Genomic DNA, 22283 nt, shown 5'->3' on the forward strand with positions numbered 1-22283 from the left:
TGATGTCAGTGGTTCACTGATGATGTCACAGTGGTTTATGACATCACTGATGATGTCATCAGTGGGACAGACAGACAGAGACACAGATACCCGATGACTGATGATTGACGTTTGCATGAGACTAGTTGTGTGATGTCAACAGAAATCTATGAATACATGCACACATATACAGAGAGATAGGTATGCGCGCGCACACACACACACACACACACACAGGCTGATATACCGTACTGTGTGTGTGTGTGTGTGTGTGTGTGTGTGTGTGTTTATGGATGATGTAAGAGTTGCTGTCAGGCAGAGGGGCGGAGTCTGCATCACGATTGGCTGGAGGGGAAGAGAGCTGCTCTGGGGACTGGCACCACACCCAGCACTGTGTGTGTGTGTGTGTGTGTGTGTGTGTGTGTGTGTGTGTGTGTGTGTGTGTGTGTGTGTGTGTGTGTGTGTGTGTGTGTGTGTGTGTGTGTGTGTGTGTGTGTGTGTGTGTGTGTGTGTGTGTGTGTGTGTGTGTGTGTGTGTGTGTGAGTGAGTGAGAAAGAGAGAGACTCTGGCAGTCTGTTGCTTGGTGAGTACGTTTTGTTTTCCTTATCATTTCAGATAGTCTTTTAGAGTTTTACATTTTATTTCTGCAATATTTCTGTCTCTGACAGTGAATTTAAAGCTGTCGTTCACTATCATGTGTGAAACTGTCTATAATCTCTAGGATAGGAAGTACTGAGGAATCCGCCATTATAATGCCAAGTCCTTAATTTGATCCCTGAAATGTTTTTAATTGATCTGCTAATCATCCATTAAAAACAGCATAGTTTACTTTTTTCCTGCCTTTTGTGCATAGTTTTAATGAGATATGGTTGGACATTTCCTGTCTCCCTCAATGTTTCAAAATCTGAGTCAAACTACATCGAGCACCGCTTAGACTGTAATTCATATTTAATTTAATGGCTATTAACTTGGACTGTAAATTCATATTTAATGCCTCCTGAACACTCCTACTAACACTACTCATGTTGTATATATTGGACTGCACTTGCAACATTGTGATTGTCTTTTAGATATTCTTCCTATTTTCTGACATACTGACACTAAGACAAATTCCTCGTATGTAATCTTGCATATTGTGGCAATGAAAGTGACTCTGAAACATTAACAGTTGTTTAAAGTGGTTTAGATGCAGCAGCCTGAATTCATAACTATTAGTTAATTTTCAGAAGACTTTGCATAAATTATGGGCGGGGGGGGGGGGGTAAATGGTGTTTATAAACATTTAAGTCACTTATAAGTCAGTTACTGTTAATATAATTATATGAGACTGAAAACGGAAGAAGAGATGAAAACTAAATATCTGGACTTTTCAATGAAATATGGTTGTAATCAGTCATGGAAATGGCCAAGTTTTACCTGGGAACCCTACTTATGCATGGATGGGGGTGTCCGGGTGTGGCACGGCTCCCGCGCGGGGGCATAGGATATTATTTCTGAATCCTTGACTGTTTTTTTAATTGATTTTACTCATTATACCATTACAGCTATAAACATCTCTTACAAAAGTTGCTTAAATAAGATTGCCAAAGTACTGATTATTTCCCCTTGATTTTATTCATGACAGACTTGATGACACATTGATATTGACGCTGCTTATTCAGCTTCCAAATACATGTTCTCCTACTATTCTCTGCTCCTTTCATGCCGCCCCCTCTCCACTGCTCTGCTCTCCACTGCATTGCAAGACTTTTTTAAGGGGAATCATGAGGAGGAATTCCATTCCAACTCTTGTTCCAACTCTTGTTCTCTTGTACGTTTACTCTGGGAACTCCGTTTCCAGGCGTTCCCCCATTTCCACCACTGCTTTAATAGGATAAAAACGTGGTAAGAGCATCATGAGTTTGATTTCTATAATCAGTTTCAACTTCACTTAATTCAATGATTCCATAAAAAATTCAGAAAACAGAATTTAAATTCAGTCATCTGCTGGAACAAATCTCATCACTTTCAATCTAAGTCATTTACACAAACACAAGATCTCAGGTCAAGACTTTAGAAACTTTGCAAGTCATCAAGGTACAAGTCAGAGTTAAGTCCCAAGTCACCAGAACTCAAATCAAGTTTCAAGTCTCAAGTCTTCGTTTTATGCATCAAGTCCAGTCTCAATAATTAAAATCTGCCTCTTTCACAGTGGCAATTGTGTGTCTAAAAGGCAGAAAGTAACACAGGTGCAAGCACAATAATGAGGGCCCCAGCACTGGAACACCTATATGGATTGGAAGTTAGAAACCCTTGTCATCTAAGTTGCTGCAAGTCGTGCATGTGCACTGTCGCTGTCAACCTGAGCTAAGTCTCGTTTTACGACATGTTAGCTGATAGATAGCTTTGGTGAAACAAAGTAGTAGTATCTAGTTATGGGATTATATATGGGCGGCTGTGGCTCAGGAGGTAGAGCGGGTCGTCCATCAGAAGGGTGGTGGTTCAATCCCCGGCTCCTCCAGTTCTCATGTCGAAGTGTCCTTGGGCAAGAGTCAAGACAATGAACCCCAAATTGCTCCCGATGGCTGTGCCAGCACCCTGCGTGGCAGCTTGCCACCTTCGGTGTTTGAATGTGTGTGTGAATGGGTAGGCACATTGTAAACGCTTTGGAAAAAAGCTCTATATAGGCTATAGTCCATTTACCATTTTCATAACCACTAGCTTAGGTGAACATAATGCTGAAATAGTATCCACTCATATCTATCACCACTTTATCCACTTTCTCATTACTTTATCCCCACTTGGGTTGGGTACAGTGGCTCAGTGGTAGAGCTGTCGCCTCACAGTTAGAAGGTCCTGAGTTAGATTCTCACCTGGGACACTGTGGGCGCTGTGGTTGTGTTCCCCCCCATATCTTCAGTGCCTACTGCCCAGGTGGGTTATCTCGTCGTTCACTAACACAGACCACACCATGTTTAAACAAAAAGATAATTTATTGTAAGTGAGTGTTTGGATGCGTGAACGTAAGGTCAAGGTGCGGCAGCATCTCTTCGGGAGGATGGTGCGGCAGTGGCTGGAACCCGGGGGGTTGAGACTCAGGGTGGGGGTATCGTCTTTGGGTGAAGCTTGGTTCTTGAGCGAAGCTCGGCTTCACGGATGGAGTCCCGGCTCCATCAGCCCCCCCGTGGTTCCTGTAAGCAGAAGATAGGGATGCAGGATTACATAGCCCTAACTAACATGTCTTTAGCAGTTTGTGGGAGGAAACCGGAGTACCCGGAGGAAACCCACGCAGGCACGGGGAGAACATGCAAACTCCGCCCGTGCTGCCCGTAATCCACGTGTGCTGCCCGTAACAGGGGGAAAACTTAGGGTTGGGGGGGAGGGTCGTGACGACTGAAACAAACGGGGAAGAGATGGACTGGATTGTGTTTATATGTGCTACGAGTGATTGAGTTGACAGATCACAGGTGTGCGTCGGTGAAGTGATAGGTTGGAGCGCAGGTGAAATAGCTTAGTGCGGCGCTGATAATTACATGGTCTGGTCTTGTGTTCCTGAACTTCAGTTACCACACTAACTCCATTTCACTAACACAGACCACACCATGTTTAAACAAAAAGATAATTTATTGTAAGTGAGTGTTTGGATGCGTGAACGTAAGGTCAAGGTGCGGCAGCATCTCTTCGGGAGGATGGTGAGGCAGTGGCTGGAACCCGGGGGGTTGAGACTCAGGGTGGGGGTATCGTCTTTGGGTGAAGCTTGGTTCTTGAGCGAAGCTCGGCTTCACGGATGGAGTCCCGGCTCCATCAGCCCCCAAAAGAGTACTTCAACATAAGAGTGCGTGGGCTCTTCGGATGTCGTCGAGGTTGTCGCGGATGTAGCTGTGGTAGGCTTGGGAAGACCAGCGGCCTAGGATTTGGACGGTGTGGTCCGGGAGACCTTGGCTGGAGGCGGTTGTCGCCGCACCGATTCGGAACGAATGGCCGGAATACAGATCCGGAGAAATTCCTGATCTGAGGAGGACTTGGCGGAAGTGGTGGTGGAACCAGAAACGTGTCGCCACTTTGCCCGATTCCGTGATGAAGAGAGGATCTCGGGGAGAGGCGTGTCGTGCCAGTCTCCCGTTGACGTAGTTAAGAATGGGTTCGTAGGGGCTTAGGAATGAGTTTAGCCGGAAAAGGAAGATGGGGTGAGACAGTCCGGATTGGTCTGTTTTGCTTCGTTTGAGGTTGAAGCGGAGGGTGTCTGATGTGTGGATGGAGATGTCTGAGAGACTGGCGTGTTGTGAGGGGTCGTAGGTGGAAGAATTAGTCGTGAACTCTGAGCAACGTAGGAAACCAAAGAAAGCCAGGAGGAACATGGATTCCAGGGTAGAGTTGATGATGGGAGTAGAATACCCGGCGCGGAGGGTTTGGATGCACCGGGTGAGGAGGTCGGTTGTAAGGGGAAGGCGTTGCGGCGGAAGCCGAGGTTCGTCCTTGCGAAGGCCTTTAATGAGCATGGTCACGTGGGGGTGTGAAATAGAGGGAGCCGGAGCGCCGGTGATCAGTTTGGCGAAGAAGTTGATGCCGCAGAGATAGACTCGGATGGTGGATGTTCTGATCCTGAGGACTGAGTGGGCGTGAGTGATGTAGCTTGTGATGGAGATAACGTCGACCGAAGGGAATGGGAGGTGGTGTGTGGTGTGGAATGCTTTGAATGAGCACCACCCAGAGTAGTAAGATGACAGGGTTTTTGGCGCCAGGCTGTTCAGAATGGCTTGCTGTGTGGTTGCGACCAGGTGTAGGAGATGAGGGTTCAGGGGAAGATGGTGGCTGAAAACGGTGGGACCGGAGTGGGATGCTGGTTGGAGTCTGGTGCCAAAGTTCTGAATTTCTGAAAGGAGAAACGGGAGAGGGAGTCAGCTATGGTATTCTGGTATCCGGGAATGTGGGCGGCTCGGACAATGAACTGATGTTTTGCTGAAACCAGGGTGAGCCTGCGGACAAACTTCATGATGTGGAGTGAATGCGAACGACCTTTATTAATGATGTCGACTGTGGTCTGGTTGTCTGTGTGGAGGAGTATGACTTTAGTGGCCCACTCGTGCCCCCAAAGAATGGCTGCCACAATAATTGGGTACAGCTCGAAGAGTGCGGAAGATGGGTCCAGTAGCGAAATCTCCGGCGGCCAAGCGGAGGCGAACCACCGGCCGCCGTAGTACCCGCCGAAGCCGATGGAGGGGGCAGCGTCTGTGAAAAGTTGAATGTCTTCGGGGTGTGTGATGGAATCCTCGTAAAAGAAGGAAATCCCGTTCCATGAGGAAAGGAAGTCACGCCACAGTGTCAGCTCGGTCCTGCATTCGTCGTCCAGAGTGGTGTAACCGTGCAGGGAGGGAATGGCGGCGGCCAGGGACAACAAGTGGGAAATGAAGGATCGGCCCTGGGGGATGATGCGGATGGCGTAATTTAGGTGCCCGAGCAGTGAAAGGAGCTGGCGCTTGGTGCACCGGCGGGCGAGGAGATGGTTAGAGATATAAAGTGAAATGCGATGGAGCTTCTCAGTCGGGAGGGAGGCCTGGAAGGTGACAGAATCCAGGGTGATGCCGAGAAACTCGAGGGACGTGCTGGGCCCCTCGGTCTTCTCCGGGGACAGGGGAACCCCGAGCTCTAGGAAGGCGGACTTGAGGGTGGAGAGGTCGTGTGCCGGGGGTGCCGAAGGTGGGGTTACTGTCAGGAAATCGTCCAGGAGATGGACGACGAATGGAAGTTTGTGTTTGTTCATGAGGATCCAGCAGAGGGCCTCGGAGAGGGAGTCAAAGATTTTCGGGCTGCTCTTACATCCGAATGTAAGGCGGACGGCGAAGTAATAGGAGCCCTTCCATAGCACGCCGAAGAACTTCCAGAAGTCCGGACGTATGGGCAGGACTTTGAAGGCACTTGTGATATCGGCCTTTGCCAACCAGGCCCCACGGCCGGCAAGGCGAATGAGGTTGGTGGCGTGGGTGATGGTGGCGTACGTCATGGAAAAGTCCGGGCTGGGGATGAGACTATTTATGCTGGGTGTAGTTGAATTGTGGGGGGAGGAGAGATCAATGATGAGGCGCTTCTTGCCTGAGTATTTCCTCGTGGCGATTCCGATAGGGCTGATACGGTAGTTACGGAAGGGGGGGGCGGGGAAAGGGCCCATCATGAAACCGTCGGAGACCTCCTTGGCCAGGAGCCTATCCACGGTGTCCGGCTCGGTGAGGGCGGACCGAAGGTTGGGGCATGTGAAAGGTGAGTCGGGGCAGACCATGGTGCCAGGGTGGAAACCGTATGTAAAACCGTTGATTAAATACTGTACGAAGTCGGGGTCGGGGTGGTTTCGTAAGGCTTGGCCCAGGGCGCCGATGTTAACTGGCGTCCCTAGGTAGCGGTCTAGTCAGGGCTCGGTGGGGTTATGGGGGCAGGTGGGCCTGGCGTGGGCACCGCCGCAAAATGAGCAAGTGTGGATGAAACGGCACGCGGATATGTTGCAACCCTTATAATTGAAATTATTGCATATCATGCGCCGACCTTGGGTGAATATAGCCCGCCCCTGCGAGTCATATTGGTTAGCTGAAGCCGGACCAGCGCCCTGCAGTGGAGCAGCGACTGGCCTGGGAGTGATGGAAGACGGTGGGGCGGTGCCGAGGCGCGAGAACACGTTATGGCCGGGAGCAATTGAGGCCGTGGGGTAAGGCGATGGTTTGGGGGCGACACAGATGGTGGCTGGATGTGACGGTGCTCTACACGAGGTGCAGTTGAGAGAGGCACGTGCCGCGAACACGCGGCAGTATATTTCTGCATCCAGGGTGCCCCAGTACGTGCCCTGGTTGAATTGCTGTATACGGCCTGCGGCCTGGGAAGCGAACAGCACGTGGTATTGATAAAAAGCCGTACCACCGAAACGCAGGGCCAGGTCCAAGATGATGGTCAGGTATGCGTCAAGTTCTGCCCTGCGCTCGGGGTAGGCTGTACAAAGCACGTCTCTGTACAATGAGAAAGCGTAGGCGTACTCAGGCACCGTGAGTTCCCTGGAGCGGGCGGGCCTGGGCGACCTGAGCTGCGCTACGCCGTAAGGTGTAATAAGCTCCCTTGGTTGGGAGTTGTCGGTGGATGGTAGGAGCAGAGAGGCTAAATCTACGTATGTACCTGACAGTATTTGCTGCCTGAGTGTAGGTTGGATGGGAGAAGGCGTCAGCTGAGGCTGGACGGAGGGAGTAGCGGTAGCCAGGGTGTATGCCGGGACGGACGGGGACGGGACGGAAGCAACCACGTCGAAAACGTTGGGGTGATGGGGAAGGGTTGGGGGGGGGGCGAGGAGGGGTCCGAAAGGGTTCAGAGCAGGAGGAAAGGGAACGGCGCCGAGGACCGCGGAGGCCGTGGCGGGAGGTGGGGGAGGGGGTGGGGGAAAAGCCGCGGGGGCAGAAAGAAGAGGATGGGAGGGGGAGGGCGAACGGGTGGGGACATGTGCGTCAGAACCGAGTGCGGCCTGTGGAAACAAAGTTGTTAGTACAGAAGGAATATTAACATTGGGGTGATGGGGAAGGGGGGGGGGGGGAGGGGACGGGGGTTGGGGGAGGGAGGGGGAGGGGGCCGAATGGGTTTAGAACAGATGAGAAAGCAGATGGGGGGTAAAGGGCTGCGGTGGCAGGCGGGGCTATCGGGGCCCCGGTGCCAAGGGCTGAAGGAAGGGGATCCGGGTGGAGGGGGGGACGTGTGGACGCGTGTGCATGGGGGACTAGTGCGCCCTGTGCAGGTGGTGTGCACAGGGAGGACAGGAAAAAATAGAGGAGGGACGCTGCGTCGGCAACGGGAGGGGGTGGGGGCATTACTACCTGGCCCGCTACTGGGGCAGCAGCAGCCTGGACCGTGGCTGTGGGTTGGGCTGTGGGAGCCGCCAAGACGCTTGGCTGTGGCGCCGATGTGGAAGTTGAATGGAGGTGGAACAGCGTAGATTTGTTGTCCGCTCTGTTGAATCGTATGCCTCTGTCCCGGAGTGCCTGCTGCAGGCGGACGACGGTCCAGTCAGAGATGGTGGGAGCGGGAGGTTGATGCGCGGGGCGGCGGCCGGCGGTGTGCCGAGGTGGCGGGTCGGCGGACGCGCGGCGGCCAGCGGACGCGCGGCGGCGAGCGGGCGCACGGGGGCCCGTGCTGTGCCTGGCGTGGCGGTCCTCTCTCGCCGGGCTTCGGCGTCTGCGAGGGGAAGGCGGCCGTCTGGGGTGACGCTGAGTGGAGCGCCTGTCTGCTGGAGGGAGGCGCGATAGTGTTCGGCCCCGTGGATCCAGCGGTGGTGGAGGAGACGGGCTGGAGCTGGTTGTTGCGCTGTATGGCACGCTGGAGCGCGGCCGGTTCTGTGCTGGCAAGAAGCCCACTGCCGACGAGGCAGCGGACCGGGGAGACTCGGGCACCGTGCCTGGGGTGCCAAACAGGTCCTCGTCCGATGCGAGGATCTGGAACTCGCTGTCTGACATTTCTTCTGTATTTCTTTTCTTTTTCTCTGTCTTTTCTGGTGACTACTAGTCTATTTAAACTGCTAATATTTTCTCTCGTTTTTCTTTGATTCTCTTTTCTCTGTTTGGTTGTCTGTCGTGACGACTGAAACAAACGGGGAAGAGATGGACTGGATTGTGTTTATATGTGCTACGAGTGATTGAGTTGACAGATCACAGGTGTGCGTCGGTGAAGTGATAGGTTGGAGCGCAGGTGAAATAGCTTAGTGCGGCGCTGATAATTACATGGTCTGGTCTTGTGTTCCTGAACTTCAGTTACCACACTAACTCCATTAAGGGCCTTTCTCTCTGTGTGGAGTTTGCATGTTCTCCCCGTACCCCCCCAGGGGGTTCCTCCGTATATAGCCCCCCCACTAAAAACATGCAGAAGATCAGATCGTCATCGTCATCCGACCAGTGACGACAACATCTGAAGTTGGTCCCCGGGCGCTGTACGAGAAAGCGACCACTGCTCCTGGCCTGCCCCTCGGAGGAAAGGACATGCCTGGATGGGTTAAATGCAGAGGACACTTTTCACCGGCCACCGTCAGCATGAGTGTGTTGTGGCCGCATGCATGTATTGTGGTGTTCGTGTGACAATAAAAGACGGGCTTGTCCGTTACGAGAGTTGTTTGCTAATGGGTTTGTTTGCTACATCAGTTAGCTAGCCAGCTCGCTAACATTAGCGATTCATATAAAATGGCCTTGGCAACATAAAAGTTTTAGCTGCATGAGTGCGCATCACCGGTATGCTATTCAAGTGTGAAACGATTACAGTCTTTCTTATTGAAGATACACATTAATCTGTGGTAGTGAGCTAAGGGCTACTAGCTAAATAAAGCTCTGTGCCGTAAACCGCAACTCACATCTACAGCTCGGTCAGCGACAGTGCGCATGTGCGACTCAGATCTCCCAGCCATTCAGATCAGGTAGTGACAACCCTCATTAATGTTTTGCTTGCACCTGTGTTACTTCCTGCCTTTTAGACATAAAATAGCTGCTGTAACAAACGTCAATCGTGACTCGAGGGCAAGTCATGTGACTCGTCCCCATGCCTTTCATGTAGTAACAGAAGATGTCTCTCTACCTCCTGCATGTGGCTTCCTCAGGTTGGAGTCAGGATGGACTTGACTGGGATGCCTACGACCAGATGGGGACTAACTTTACACCCTCCCACCAGTGCTCCTGTGGTCAATGTGGTCGCGACCCCGCCCCCCGCAGCAGCCCTCACACCCGCAGCCCTCACACTTGCAGCCATCACACCTGGTCCAGTCATCACACCTGGTACAGTCAGTTTTAAAAACCTTGTTAGAAAGAAAGACAGGGGTCCGTGGCACTTTGCCAGGGGGTCCGCGAAAAGTTTTCAGGAAAATAAAAACGTTGTTGCAAAAGCTTCATAGTTCAACGAAAATATTGTATGCTTTAAATGTAAAAGGGTTCATGATGGATTACATTCTAATCTAACAAACGTATCAATTTAAAAGTCAAGCACGTTACCGTGAAAACAATTAAGCTTAGCCCAAAATCACAAATCAGAATGAGGGGTATCGTTCTCTTCACAAAGCGTGTCTCCGACTCCGTGAACAAAGTAAACACAGCTACTGTATGTAAACACTAGTTTCAATGTGAGGCTAAGTTTAACCCGCTAGCCGGGCGCTTCTCGCTCATACTGAGCATTAGCGCCCGGCGAACGTCAACGCATTTCCCATCAAACAATTGTGCCGCTCTCACGTCTAGGTATAAAAATGAACCCTTACCTGAGCCAGAAATGTGAGGTGAAGACGCTATCCGATGGCCAACATCCTCTTCTTTTAAATACATATAGTTGCCTCTTGCAAATTGTTGCATAAAATCCACTTTTCTGTCTTTGAGAAAATGAAAATCATTCATCTGGAGCAACCCGGAACTACTCACTGTTTACTCACTGTATACTCACTCACTAATGCCCCCCACACTTCCGGAATGGTATTGCACCTACATTTTCGGTTTTTAAATGACCATTAACAGCCACATGGCCATGACCACATGGATTGAAATAATTAATCACAGAGATTCTAAACATTTCCAATGAGGCGGGGAAGTATGAACGGGGAAAAACAGACTTTATTGATACATGATCATTGTACACCGATCATTCAAAACATTTTTTTTACAACAAAATACAGGCCCATTATGATAGGTTAGGCCTACATATCTTTTCCAAACGCATTCACTGCAAATAAGTTACCAACCATTATCTCCGCTTGTCACAACAGGGAGACCGCCACTTCAGCTGGACGGCGGTCTGGCATTTCGGCATTGGAAATAATTTGTGTGGGATAAGGTGTGCACTTCTCAGTGACTTCTCTTCGCCACTAAGCAACTGGGGCGCTGGACTTAAAGATGGGTCAGGGTTTGCGTAGATTATTTGCGTAAGTTGTCTTGTTTACTTTTAAACGGTTTTGTTGTTTTGTTTTTTACATCTATAGTCTGTGTGGGATACCTTTACAAGACGATACTGGGTGGTGAAACACGGATTGGATCGAGTAGATAGTCACTGGACAGGTTAGTCATGGTTTTAGTAGGGATTGATAGATGCGACCCCTGTTCTTGTGTGTGTCTGCCTGTCTGTCTGTGGTTGTGTTTGTACTTGAGCTATCTGCTATTTTACCGTTTCCTCCTGATCGTTTTCAGCCTTGTTGAAACATTTCCTGCTGCTGTTTCATATAAAAAGGCACGCTTCCATTGACGTACTAACCAAAGGATGAAGAACTTACAGACACAGCCGTGACTTGAGAGAGTGAAGAGAATAAAAAATAAGTGTGTGTGTGTGTGTGTGTGTGTGTGTGTGTGTGTGTGTGTGTGTGTGTGTGTGTGTGTGTGTGTGTGCTGCAGCTGGCCAATGACGTCGGATTACATTCCTCCAAAGTAGAATTGCCTTGAATATTCTCGCCATATGACTGCTGTGTGTTTTTCACGCAGGCCCCTGGCCTGACACATACCCCCATCTAATGAAGTGTGTGTGGGGGGGGGGGGGCAATGTGGAGGGCTGGAGTCTGTGTGAATCCAGCCTTAAGCCCACCAAGCTGACAGTCGGCTGTCGGGCATGTCTGTGTGTCTGTCGCTCTAATATTTGCAGTGTGTCCCGCAATCTAGTCTGGTTTGATGGCAGCTTGTCGGCCTCTTTTCCAGCCGATTCAACTTGTTGACTCATCATCGGGTCGTGGGTGAGAGAAATCACTTTGACTGCCTGGTCAGCTGGTAGTGAAGCAGCGCAGGAGAAGAGGGCACACACAAAATGCTCTGCTCAGTTTCCAACATGGAGATTCTCACATCGACGTGCCTTTGGTAAAGTCCATTCTCTCGCTGCATGATTTCACCCATTTAGTGTGGTTCCTCCTTATTGTTCAGCTCCGCCTCTTCCTTTCTTCTTCCACAAAACACCAGACAAGGGCCGACAACACCAGTGCTATTTGCAACTTTTTATCAGACATATTCTTGATTAGAAGTAGCTTTGTTTCATGAATCAGGTCTCACGTGGGCGAAGAACGTACGTGCTAGTTGCCCGTTGGCTGTTCTGTTTGTGTTTGTTCAAATACAACTTTTTGGCCCCGACACAGGAGACGTGAGGTGATGCATCGGTCAGCCTCTAGTTGCCGCTAGTCCTTTCTAGTTCTCTTGGTGTGTCTGGGGCTTTATATAGACCTTCACTGGTAAAATCTTCAGAGTAACCCAAGTGTTAAAGTAGGGAAACAGCTTGTCAGTGAAGGTGTGCGTGAAGGTGTGTATGTGTGTGTTAGTATCAGGATCAGAGAATGTCAGCTTTCCTCTGTTCCAGTCCAGACACACTCTGACCCTCTGGAGCCTCCTCACTGGGAGAACAATGGCTGGACCTGATAGGGAGAGTGCTGTGTATTCTTCATCATTGAACAATATTCCCCAGAATCCAGATTGTATGTCTCCCTTTCTCTGTACAAACTCTGCTGCCACACCCAGTTCCCAGTCTCTATTCTCTGAAACCTCAACATCCCAGCTGTGGCTTCCTGAGTTAAAGCCCTCAGAGCCCAGGACAGTGCAGTAGTCATCAAACCTCTCTGGATTTTTAGGAATCTGCTGTCTCTCTCCCAATCTCACACTGGTCAGATCTTCAGACAGGTTGAGGTATGGATGGGCAGTGTTTGGGTCCAGAATCACAGGAGTGTAGGGGACCATCTCCTTCATCTTGTCCCAGACTGTGAAGCTCAGGTTGCCCAGGTGTTTGGCCTCGTCTATCAGAGCTCCTGAGACCAGCAGGGGGCACTCGACTCTTTCCAATGTAGCCTTGTAGTTCTGCAGGACCGAGACATCTTCAGGTCTCAGCTCCTTCTCTATGGCTCTGACTGTATCTGAAAGAGCTGCTATCTCGCTGCTCAGACCTTCAGTTTTCTCCTTCAACATCTGACTCTTCTGCTGCTCTTCCTCCCTCAGGGCAGTGATTCTAGCTTCCTCTTCATCTTGTAGAAACTGGTGAAGCTTCTTAAACTCCTCCTTGATCTGCCTCTCTGTGTGTCGGGCCTGGATCTGAATGTGTTCTGCTGTTTGATCACAGTTTCCTTTCACTTTATTAAAGAGCTCTTGTTTCTCCTTTAAGGGCATCAGTGATTTCTGGAGTTCCTCCTTGTGATGCCATGCAGCTTCATCAATGGCTCGACAGATGAGACACACTGGATGCTGATGGTCCAGACAGAAGAGCTTGAGTTTCTCACAGTGCAGACTGCAGAGAAGCTCAGATCCTGCTGAAGCTCTCTGACCTCTCTCCAGTAAGAAAGCCTCACACAGGTTCTTCAACTGCAAGTTACAAAGTGGTTGACTCTGTAAAGCTGTTTCCCTACAAAGTGGGCAGTCATGTATTGGTCTCTCTGTCCACCAGCTCTGCAGGCAGGCTTTACAGAAGCTGTGGCTACATGACAGGAGAACAGGATCTTTAAAGATGTCATGGCAGACAGGACAGGAGAGGTCCTCCTCTGATCTGAAAGACATTCTATCTCTCAGTGAAGCTGAAAATGAACCTGACAGATTAGATATATTAAATGATAGTTTGAGATGTGTTTGAATTCTTAGGTGTGGCAGCAATCACCTCAGGTTGGTTCAGGACACTATTCTCAATGTTCAGGTGAGGTTACGGTGAAAGCGGGGTGCAGAGTCCAGGAGTTCAGTTGACTGCTCACTGCCTAAGTAGTGTAGTACCAGTGCACGGGGTACTCAAATCTTTGGAAGTTGGCTTAGGTTGTGTAGTGACTTAGATAAGAGGAGAGATACCTTTGAGGGTGTACTCTCACAAATCTCTAGAGGTTGGCTCTTAGGTTGTACGACGACTTAGCTAAGGGGAGACATACAGTATACGGAAACTTGCCTTAGCAGTGCTCTTTTTGCTGGTCCTATTTATACCACCATCAGGGGAAGATTTATGACATCACTGATGATGTCACAATCCGCAAGTAGTGAAAGAGTTATAACATCACTGATGGTGTCACTTTGATTCATGACATCACTGATATGTCCCAATGCTTGAGTAGAGAGGGATTTATGACACTACTGATGATGACATTGTGACATCATCAGTGATGTCATAAAGCCTTCCCTGTTGGGGACCATGGACCAAGCGCAATTCTATACTAAAATTGAGTGCTCAAAGCGCACAAAATTTATAGCCGGTGAAATAAAATAGAAATAAAATTGTATACATAAAACCATGCACCGCCGTCCAAAAAAATCATTCACAAATAAAATCATAATCATAACTAAACTGAACATTTTTGCCATTATTATACTGTTCTAGAATTACGGTGTACTGCAGTTCTGTGTGTGGTTTGTCCAAGTGGTGCTGCTGCTGTACCCCAGCAGAAGGGTCAGCCTCCCAATGTCAGGTCTCAACCGTGAAGTAAATTGAACATTGTGGCCAAGCTTGGTATTGCAAGACACATGACGTCCTGCAGCCCAGAAAGAGTTTTTCCCGTCCATGACTCTTTGAATTATACAAAGTTTTATATTATGGATGAATCTTTCTTCAGAAGACACCAATAACTGTTTTCTGGAGCTCTGTCTCTCTCTATGGCTCTGGCCAGTAGAACTCCTTTCTAGCAGACATGTCACATGACCATGGGGGAGCACATCATGGAAGTAAATCCAGGAAGGAACCCCCATTCAAAATGCTTCATGCCCTGGCGAACAGCTTACGTTAGAATGAGTGGGTGGCCATTTTCTATACCCCATCTAGTTTATTTTATACATACATGCTGTGGGTATATACTGTAGATCTTATTCGCTAACCCTGGACGGAACCATATTGTTGACATACCGTCCCAGGGCCGCTGGAAGTCATTTTAAGCAGGGGGTGCTGGGAGGAAGGGACTCTCGATGGGGCAAAAAAAATTGGCGTTTTTTTTTTACATTTTTTTGCCATATTTAGAGGAATATCTGATTTTAAATTAACATTAGGATACTGTTGTGATGTAATTATTCAGTATTTTCTCCTTTTCTCACTCATTCAGAGCAAAGAGGGAGATATATAGCATGATGATAATGCTCTATATCTCCCTATTTGCTCTGAATACACCAGTTAACATGACACAGACTTAACATGATAGAAATATTATCAGCAAACTTAATGACTAGATTAATTATTCTGATCTGAATGGCATATATCAAGAAACATTGACTCCTCTCTTTGCTGTATAGTGGGAGGTGCATTTTTGAGTAGGCCATTAAAATAGCATTTCAAGTTCACATTTCTTTATTGCCAGATTAAACAATTCGTATTGGTTGTTGGTTGGTTCAACACATGTGCGTGCATGCGCGCTTCTTCTTCTTCTCTAGCCTACAAGCATGTAACTTCCTTGATTGTTATTGTTGATAATTCTATTTAAATAGGCTACATTTCCATTTCCCGAAACATTCTTAAACAAGAAAGGAACATAGTGCACTGCAAAATATTTTTAATTACATTTGTAAAAAAAAAAAAAAAAAAAAAAGGGAAAAAATTGGGGAAAAATCTAGGGGGTGCTGCACCCCTACTTCCCGCGGCCCTGTACCGTCCTGCACGTACAGCACTGCTGCAGCTGACTACTAGTAACAGCCTTATTGTCGTTTCTCTTCCATTACAAAATAGCGATGATGACAGCAATAACAAAAAGAACAGTTGTTGTTTGTATGCTGCCGTTAATGCCTGTAATAATAAACAAAATAGAAAACGAGGTGAACAGACTTTGCTGTGAGGAGCTGTCAGAAAGTTTCACCTGTCTCCTAACTATCAACAGATCTCCTGTGCTCACGTATCCTGTCTCGCTCCCTTCACGTCTGTGGTCAGTAGAGATAGAAACAAACCACGGGGACATTTGCTGTCATTACTACAGCCATGTACTGTATAACGCAGGTCACCATCCGAACACAACAGGAACGATACAGGTCACGCTAACGGCGGCTAGCTTCCTATAAACGCTGCTCTTACATAGGCTGTCACTTAAGAGCTATGGCAACAACATGGCGGCGTTGGGCGTGCCCGTACGTGAGTTACGTCAATCGAATCAATTATATTTTGTTAAAAAGTGTCAGTAATTGCATGAAGTAATTCAAACAAATGTTTTGGTGAAAATGGGGCAATTTGCGAGTGTTAATTTAACAACCATCACTAACGTTAAAGACGCCCTTAAGTATTTTTTTTCTTGTTCCTTCAGTTGGGTTAGGGTTAGGGTTGTTTGAGCTTATGTGTAGAATGTCTGTGCACTAGAATAGAATAGAATAGAATAGAATAGAATAGAATAGAATAGAATAGAATAGAATAGAATAGAATAGCAGGCTAATGGGTTTTGGACTGGAGACATACTCACTTTCTTTCGTTTGGGACACCCCATACATCTAGTGATTTAACTCGCTGATTATGCATGCTATATTAAATATATTATATACATTTTACACACGTGATATTACTGGATTCAGCACAACCACACCTTTCCAACGAGCCCTCATTGGTGTTTTGACAACAATCCAGAGCAGAGTTACTACAAAGTAGATGACCATTCAGATCTATATTTCCTACATGCCTCAAGATATTCACACCCAGTTTTTTTTCTATAGGTTAAGCAACTTTCTGATTGCTACCATGTCAAGTTTGAAAGTTCTCAGAGCTTGTATTATTACTCTACATGAGTTTATGTCTCAACTCCCATATGGCCAGGCTATATTTTGTTTCTTTTTTTAGTTTTGGGGAGTACAACAATATCTATCAATTTACCACTTTTTGCAGTAAAATATTTCTTACGCAAGAATCCATTTCACATATGGGAGACCTTATAGATGAGGAAAAACATGGTTGTGTTTTGTTCTAGCTCTGGTAAGGGTATCTAAAAATGTTGGGGCCATTGTCACTAGCCTAGAATGAATGAACAACGAGAGGGAGACGGGTGCCAGCCACTCATGATGAGAGGGATTAACATACTGTAGCTGATTGCAGAAAAGCCGAGTCCGACTAAGTTCGGGAAAGTTGGAAATATATTGACACATTGGGACTTCCCGGATCAAGAAACCATAAGTGAAACATTGGTAAAGCACAAAGGAGGGCTCTTTCCTACCCTAGTAAGGTAAACACTAAGCTACAACCTGATTTTCACCAAAACCCTCCATGCTCCCAGGTGGTCTCTGTGCAGCCGGCTGGCTGTGAGACCTACTTAGGGACTGTCTAAAAAGTGCAACACCAAAAAAAAAAATTTTTTTTTTTCTAAACTAAATGCAATAGTATAACCAACATGATTATTGATGTGGTAGGTGATTTTGGTGAAACACCCCTATCTTTATATAGTTTTAGAGCTCCCCCTATGTCTCAAATTATTCTTTCAGGGTAGCCCATTTCCTTTTCAGCTCCCCTTAGCTCACCCCCCAATTCAAACTAACAAGTTCAACCAGTGTGAGTTTACACACACACACACACACACACACACACACACACACACACACACACACACACACACACACACACACACACACACACACACACACACACACACACACACACACACACACACACACACACACACACACACACACACACACACACACAGGGAGTGTCTTATCAGCCCGACCCCAGAGAGGAGCATAGGAAGGAGGCAGCGACGCCTCAGGCCTGTCGCCACGGTGATAAGACCAGGCGCGCACGCACACACACACACACACACACACACACACACACACACACACACACACACACACACACACACACACACACACACACACACACACACACACACACACACAGGCCCACAATGCAGGGCCAAACTGGGTCAGGTATACAGTTTGTTTACAGTGAGAGGTCCCGCTTTGTCCGGGATTATCCTGGTTTCAATATGTGAATAGTGTGATCCTCCCACACGCTACATCCTGATGGTGAAATCCCTCGCTGTCAGGTGAAAAGAAGTGGCTGGTGACTGCACATGTATCGGAGGAAGCATGTGCTAGTCTACAACTCTCCCCAGATCGACAGAGGGGGTGGAGCAACGACTGGGACAGCAGCTTGCGGCGTGCCTTAGAACACCTCTTAGCTGTTGTAAAATCACTGTAAATCACAGCATCAAGGGGCTTATTACATTTATAAAACAGTTACTACATATAGCCTACCTGGTGAGGTTTGAGCAACAAAAAATGCAATATTGAGAAAAAATAATCGTTCTTCTGCCAAGTAAAGCAGGTTGGAATATTTTTGGCAGGTTTCGTTTCCCCCGTCTTTACATGCAGTTACTGTTAATACTGTACTTTTGGGTTTCAGTTCAGAAGGGGAAGGCTTGACACATGAGGCCAAGAAAAGTGATGTCATGTTGGAGGAAATGTACAGAGCCTCCACCCAAACAGCTGCTGTCTCGCTCCACTCCACATGACATGGGATCAGGATCATCAGAGATGTTGTTGGCGAAGATGCAGCCTGCAAAAACAAAACAAAAATTCTTGAGGGAGATTTGAAACTAGAGGGCTTTTATTTTGAAATTCACATCTGAGTCTCTTTAGGCATAGAAACAAGCTTTGTAGCATTCAGTGCTTCCCCAAACACAGAATCAACTCTTTATGTAATTTCTTTTATAGCTTTACATTTTCAAGGATTATTTTTTTAATCCAATTTCTCTCTCTCCAGGGTTCGTTTGAGCTTCCGTCTCTTGCTGCAGCCTACTTCATATTCATACTGGGAGTTAAAGGACAATTCGTGATTTTCTATTTTTGCACATTTCTGTTTTCCATCCCCTTTAATATATTATTTGGGTCAGTTTTTACATGCTGCATCATGATTAAAGAGATCTTCGAATCAGTTTTGCCTCTCGGACTCATTCACTCCCATTACACTCCCGTTACATTTTGAAATAAGTTCATAGTTATGTGTCACATTTGCGAGATTTTAACTGTTTTGATTTCAACATTTTCATATATCTTTCAACCAATAGCTATCATTCTCTGTGGTTACATTAGGCCCCAATTCCTGTCAATCACAACCCAGCCAAAAGACTCCTCCTCCAAAAGTCTGCACCATGAGTCTGTAACATGAAACATTATTCACTATTTGATATTTAGATTAGAGTTTGGATCAGACTACTTACTGGGGCGGCTGTAGCTCAGGAGGTAGAGCGGGTTGTCCACTAATTGCTTTGGATGAAAAAGGTCGGTAGTTCGATTCCCGCCTCCTCCAGTCTGCATGTTGAAGTGTCCTTGGGCAAGATACTGAACCCCAAATTGCTCCCCTGCGTGGTAGCCTGCCGCCATCGGTGTATGAATGGGTGAATGTACCTACTGATTGTAAAGCGCTTTGATAAAAGCGCTATATAAATGCAGGCCATTTACCATTTACCATTTACTGGAAGTCCTCTCTAACTGTTTAATGTTCTGTTCTCCAGCTCCTGCTCTGCCACACACACACAGCACAGCTCTGTCCTACAGCCAAAGCACCACAGCACAATACGCTGGTAAGCACTATAGCAGTAGCAATCTGAGTCTAGCAGCCTGACGACTCTGGGACAGACGGCCAATATTTCGGGGTTTCCGGTGTTGAACGGATATGTCCGCCCCAAGACTTCCGCTTCCGCCATTGTTTACAGTCCGACAATATTGTTGTTATTATTAGCCGAAATTCCGTCTGGCTCTAAAACACCTACAATCTAAAACACCTACAATCTAAAACACCTACAATCGATCAACTCCAACTCCATTCTTGTGTCAATCGGACTGTAAACAATGACCGCAGCGCACGGAAGTGGAAGTCTTGGTGCCGACATTATCCGCTCAACACCGGAAACCCCGAAATATCGGCCATCTGTCCCAGAATCTTAGCAGTCGTCGGACTGATCAACTCTGAGTTGCCAGATTTTAGCAGTAGCCGGCAACCTGTTCTGCCTCCCAACTGCTCAAATACTGACGTTCGTTTTTTTAATTTTAACAAGCATTTTTCTTAGTTAACCATGACCAAACCATTTCTCTCACATTAACCAAGTGTTTTAGTTGCCTAAGCAGAACCGTAACGTGAAAAAGGGGTAGCCTACCCAGTGTGTTAAAAAGTGAAGACAGGGGTCCTGACCAAACGTCAGGATTTGATGATGGGAGTGAGAAAATGTTGTTTGCAGTAGCCTATAATAGATGTCTTTGGACTGCTTTATGAAATGTTTGACATTTTGAAATTCAAATCACATCTGTGCTTTCAGTTGCCGTCGCAGAAGATGGATATGTTGTAGCCATTCTTGGAGGTGAGATTTGATCTTTATAACACATAGCCTATTCAGTGTTCAACAGCAAAAGAAGACAGACAGAGAGACAGACAGACAGACAGACAGACAGACAGACAGACAGACAGCATACTGTAACGAGGAGAACTGATCATTCCTTCCTGAACAAGCTTTCCTTCTTTTCTGTGTGGATTACTGATCGTTTGTTTTGTCCTGTGCAGTGTTGGGCAGTTACAGTAACTTAATTGTATTACTTTCCCCACTAACTAGTAATGTAAGGGATTACAATTTCCAAAAAGTAATTGCAGTGTTGGTATTACAGTTAGCCTACTAATCCAACTCAATTCAAGTTACTGGATTACTTTCTCCATTGCTGGCACAGAGCTAAAATGAGGTGTAGTCTGGCTATAGGTTGTTTGCACACAGCGCATGTGCTTCAAGGCAAATGAGGAAGTAACTTCAGTTACGCTTGCTTTGTTTGGTTAATCTTTGTTAGTTCTGGGTGTGTGGATTTACTTAGAAAATGACCATTTCCAGTAACTTTGGATTATGATTGGATCGCGTGGTGAGTACACAAGTCACAATGTGAGTGTTTCTGGCGCTGTTGAAATTGTTGGGCGACTGAACGGGAGTATGCAGCTGTACCGTTCACTAATATTGTAGCGCTAAGCTATTAGCAGCGAGGGCTGTACCGCTGTTTGTAGGGCATGCACAGTCCGCAAATTATGGCAAATAGGCGAATCTCCCAAAATGTGGGCGTATCCCTTTAAAGTAATCTATTTTTAAAGACAGTAATTGTATTCAAAATACCACAAATTTGTACAACTGTAATGGAAGTTACTAATATTTTTACATTTCAAATACTGTATTTTAATTGTATTACGGTACTCCCCAACCCTGCTTGTGACCCCTGCAGGAGTGATGTTGGGGCTGGTCATGCTGTGTTTGGTGTGGCTGGGGCTGTCCTACCTGAGCAGACTTAAGGGGTCCTACCTGACCAATGAGGCTGACGACAAAGAGTCCTCTGTGGGCTCGGAGACGGCTCTGCGCTCTGATGCCACTTCGGACACTGTAGAAGAAGAGTGAAGAAAAACATCACACAAAAAAGACGTCATGGGAGCCCGGGGCCTGGTCCGACCCTAGGGCCGGGCTAGGGCTGATTTTCACATCACTAGCTAGGGCCAGGGCCGGGTCTGCCTGTTTTTTCTTTTGTTTGAAGCATGTGAACTGACACAATGTGGTGTTCAAAGTGTTTTCATGTACTTTTTTGTATGATTTGATAGGCTAAAGGTCCTTACACATCAAGCGCGATGCGAATATACGGCACGAAATTGCGATGCGAGTTTTGACCCACCTGTCAATCACAGCCACAGATGTGTACATGTCGGAAGCGAATTTCTGAAAAATCGACCGTGGTTCGAAAAAATAAACACCGCAATAACGCTCAGCGAAACTTCGCCGTTAGTATGCACGGTTCCATTGACTGATATAGGTTCGGAAAATATTATTGACGTGCGAATTAATCGCACGAAAAAAAACGCTCCTGATGTGTAAGGACCTTTAGGCTATTCGAAATCGGAGAATAACGTTACTTTTTTTGATCCCGTTTGAATTGTGCCACGGGGTGCCAACGGTCATTTTTCTCAATTTAAAACAAAACTTTGCATGTCAAGAAAGTCGCAGTTTGTCGCCAAACTGTTACACTAGAAGTTATAAATCAGAAAGACTACATACACTGTCGCCTAAGTGACGTCACTTTCTCTACCAGCAAAGCTGAAGACCGGCGACATGCTACGAGCTTCCACGAGCTATATAGTTTTTATACGAAACCCCTACGTTTCAGTTTGACGACAAACTGCGACTTTCTTGACATGCAAAGTTATGTTTTAAATTGACAAAATTTAAAACATAACTGGCACAACGGAATCAAAAAAGTAACATTATTCTCCGTTCACCGCCATTCATATTTTTTCAGCGCTGGTACAGGGAGAAACAGGAAGTGATGTTTCACTTTGGCTCTCTATACAGAAAACTGTGATATTGAGTGGATTCCATAATATGCTGTGTAACATGCATTCAAATATCTAAATCTGTAGCCTTCATTTTTATATATTTAAATTTTTGTTAA

General features: G+C 47.0%; 2 protein-coding genes across 2 annotated transcripts; one reads left to right on the forward strand and one right to left on the reverse strand.

The window, feature by feature from the left end:
• The first annotated feature begins 499 nt into the window (after positions 1–499).
• On the forward strand, positions 500–22246 carry LOC310774070 (uncharacterized protein). Its single transcript, XM_083634130.1, has 5 exons — positions 500–562; positions 9560–9734; positions 19334–19402; positions 20135–20176; positions 21072–22246. Exons 2-5 carry the CDS (start codon positions 9572–9574, stop codon positions 21239–21241), a joined length of 444 nt encoding a protein of 147 aa, XP_083490256.1. The 5' UTR covers positions 500–562; positions 9560–9571; the 3' UTR covers positions 21242–22246.
• On the reverse strand, positions 12099–13448 carry LOC310774231 (E3 ubiquitin-protein ligase TRIM39-like; the record flags this gene model as incomplete). Its single annotated transcript, XM_083634281.1, has 1 exon — positions 12099–13448. The coding sequence occupies one exon, from the start codon at positions 13446–13448 to the stop codon at positions 12099–12101; it is 1350 nt and encodes a 449-aa protein (XP_083490407.1).
• Positions 22247–22283: the final 37 nt, after the last annotated feature.

The sequence above is a fragment of the Poromitra crassiceps genome (genome assembly GCF_964638095.1).
Source record: "Poromitra crassiceps genome assembly, chromosome: 3".
In the NCBI taxonomy this organism is placed as follows: domain Eukaryota; kingdom Metazoa; phylum Chordata; class Actinopteri; order Beryciformes; family Melamphaidae; genus Poromitra; species Poromitra crassiceps.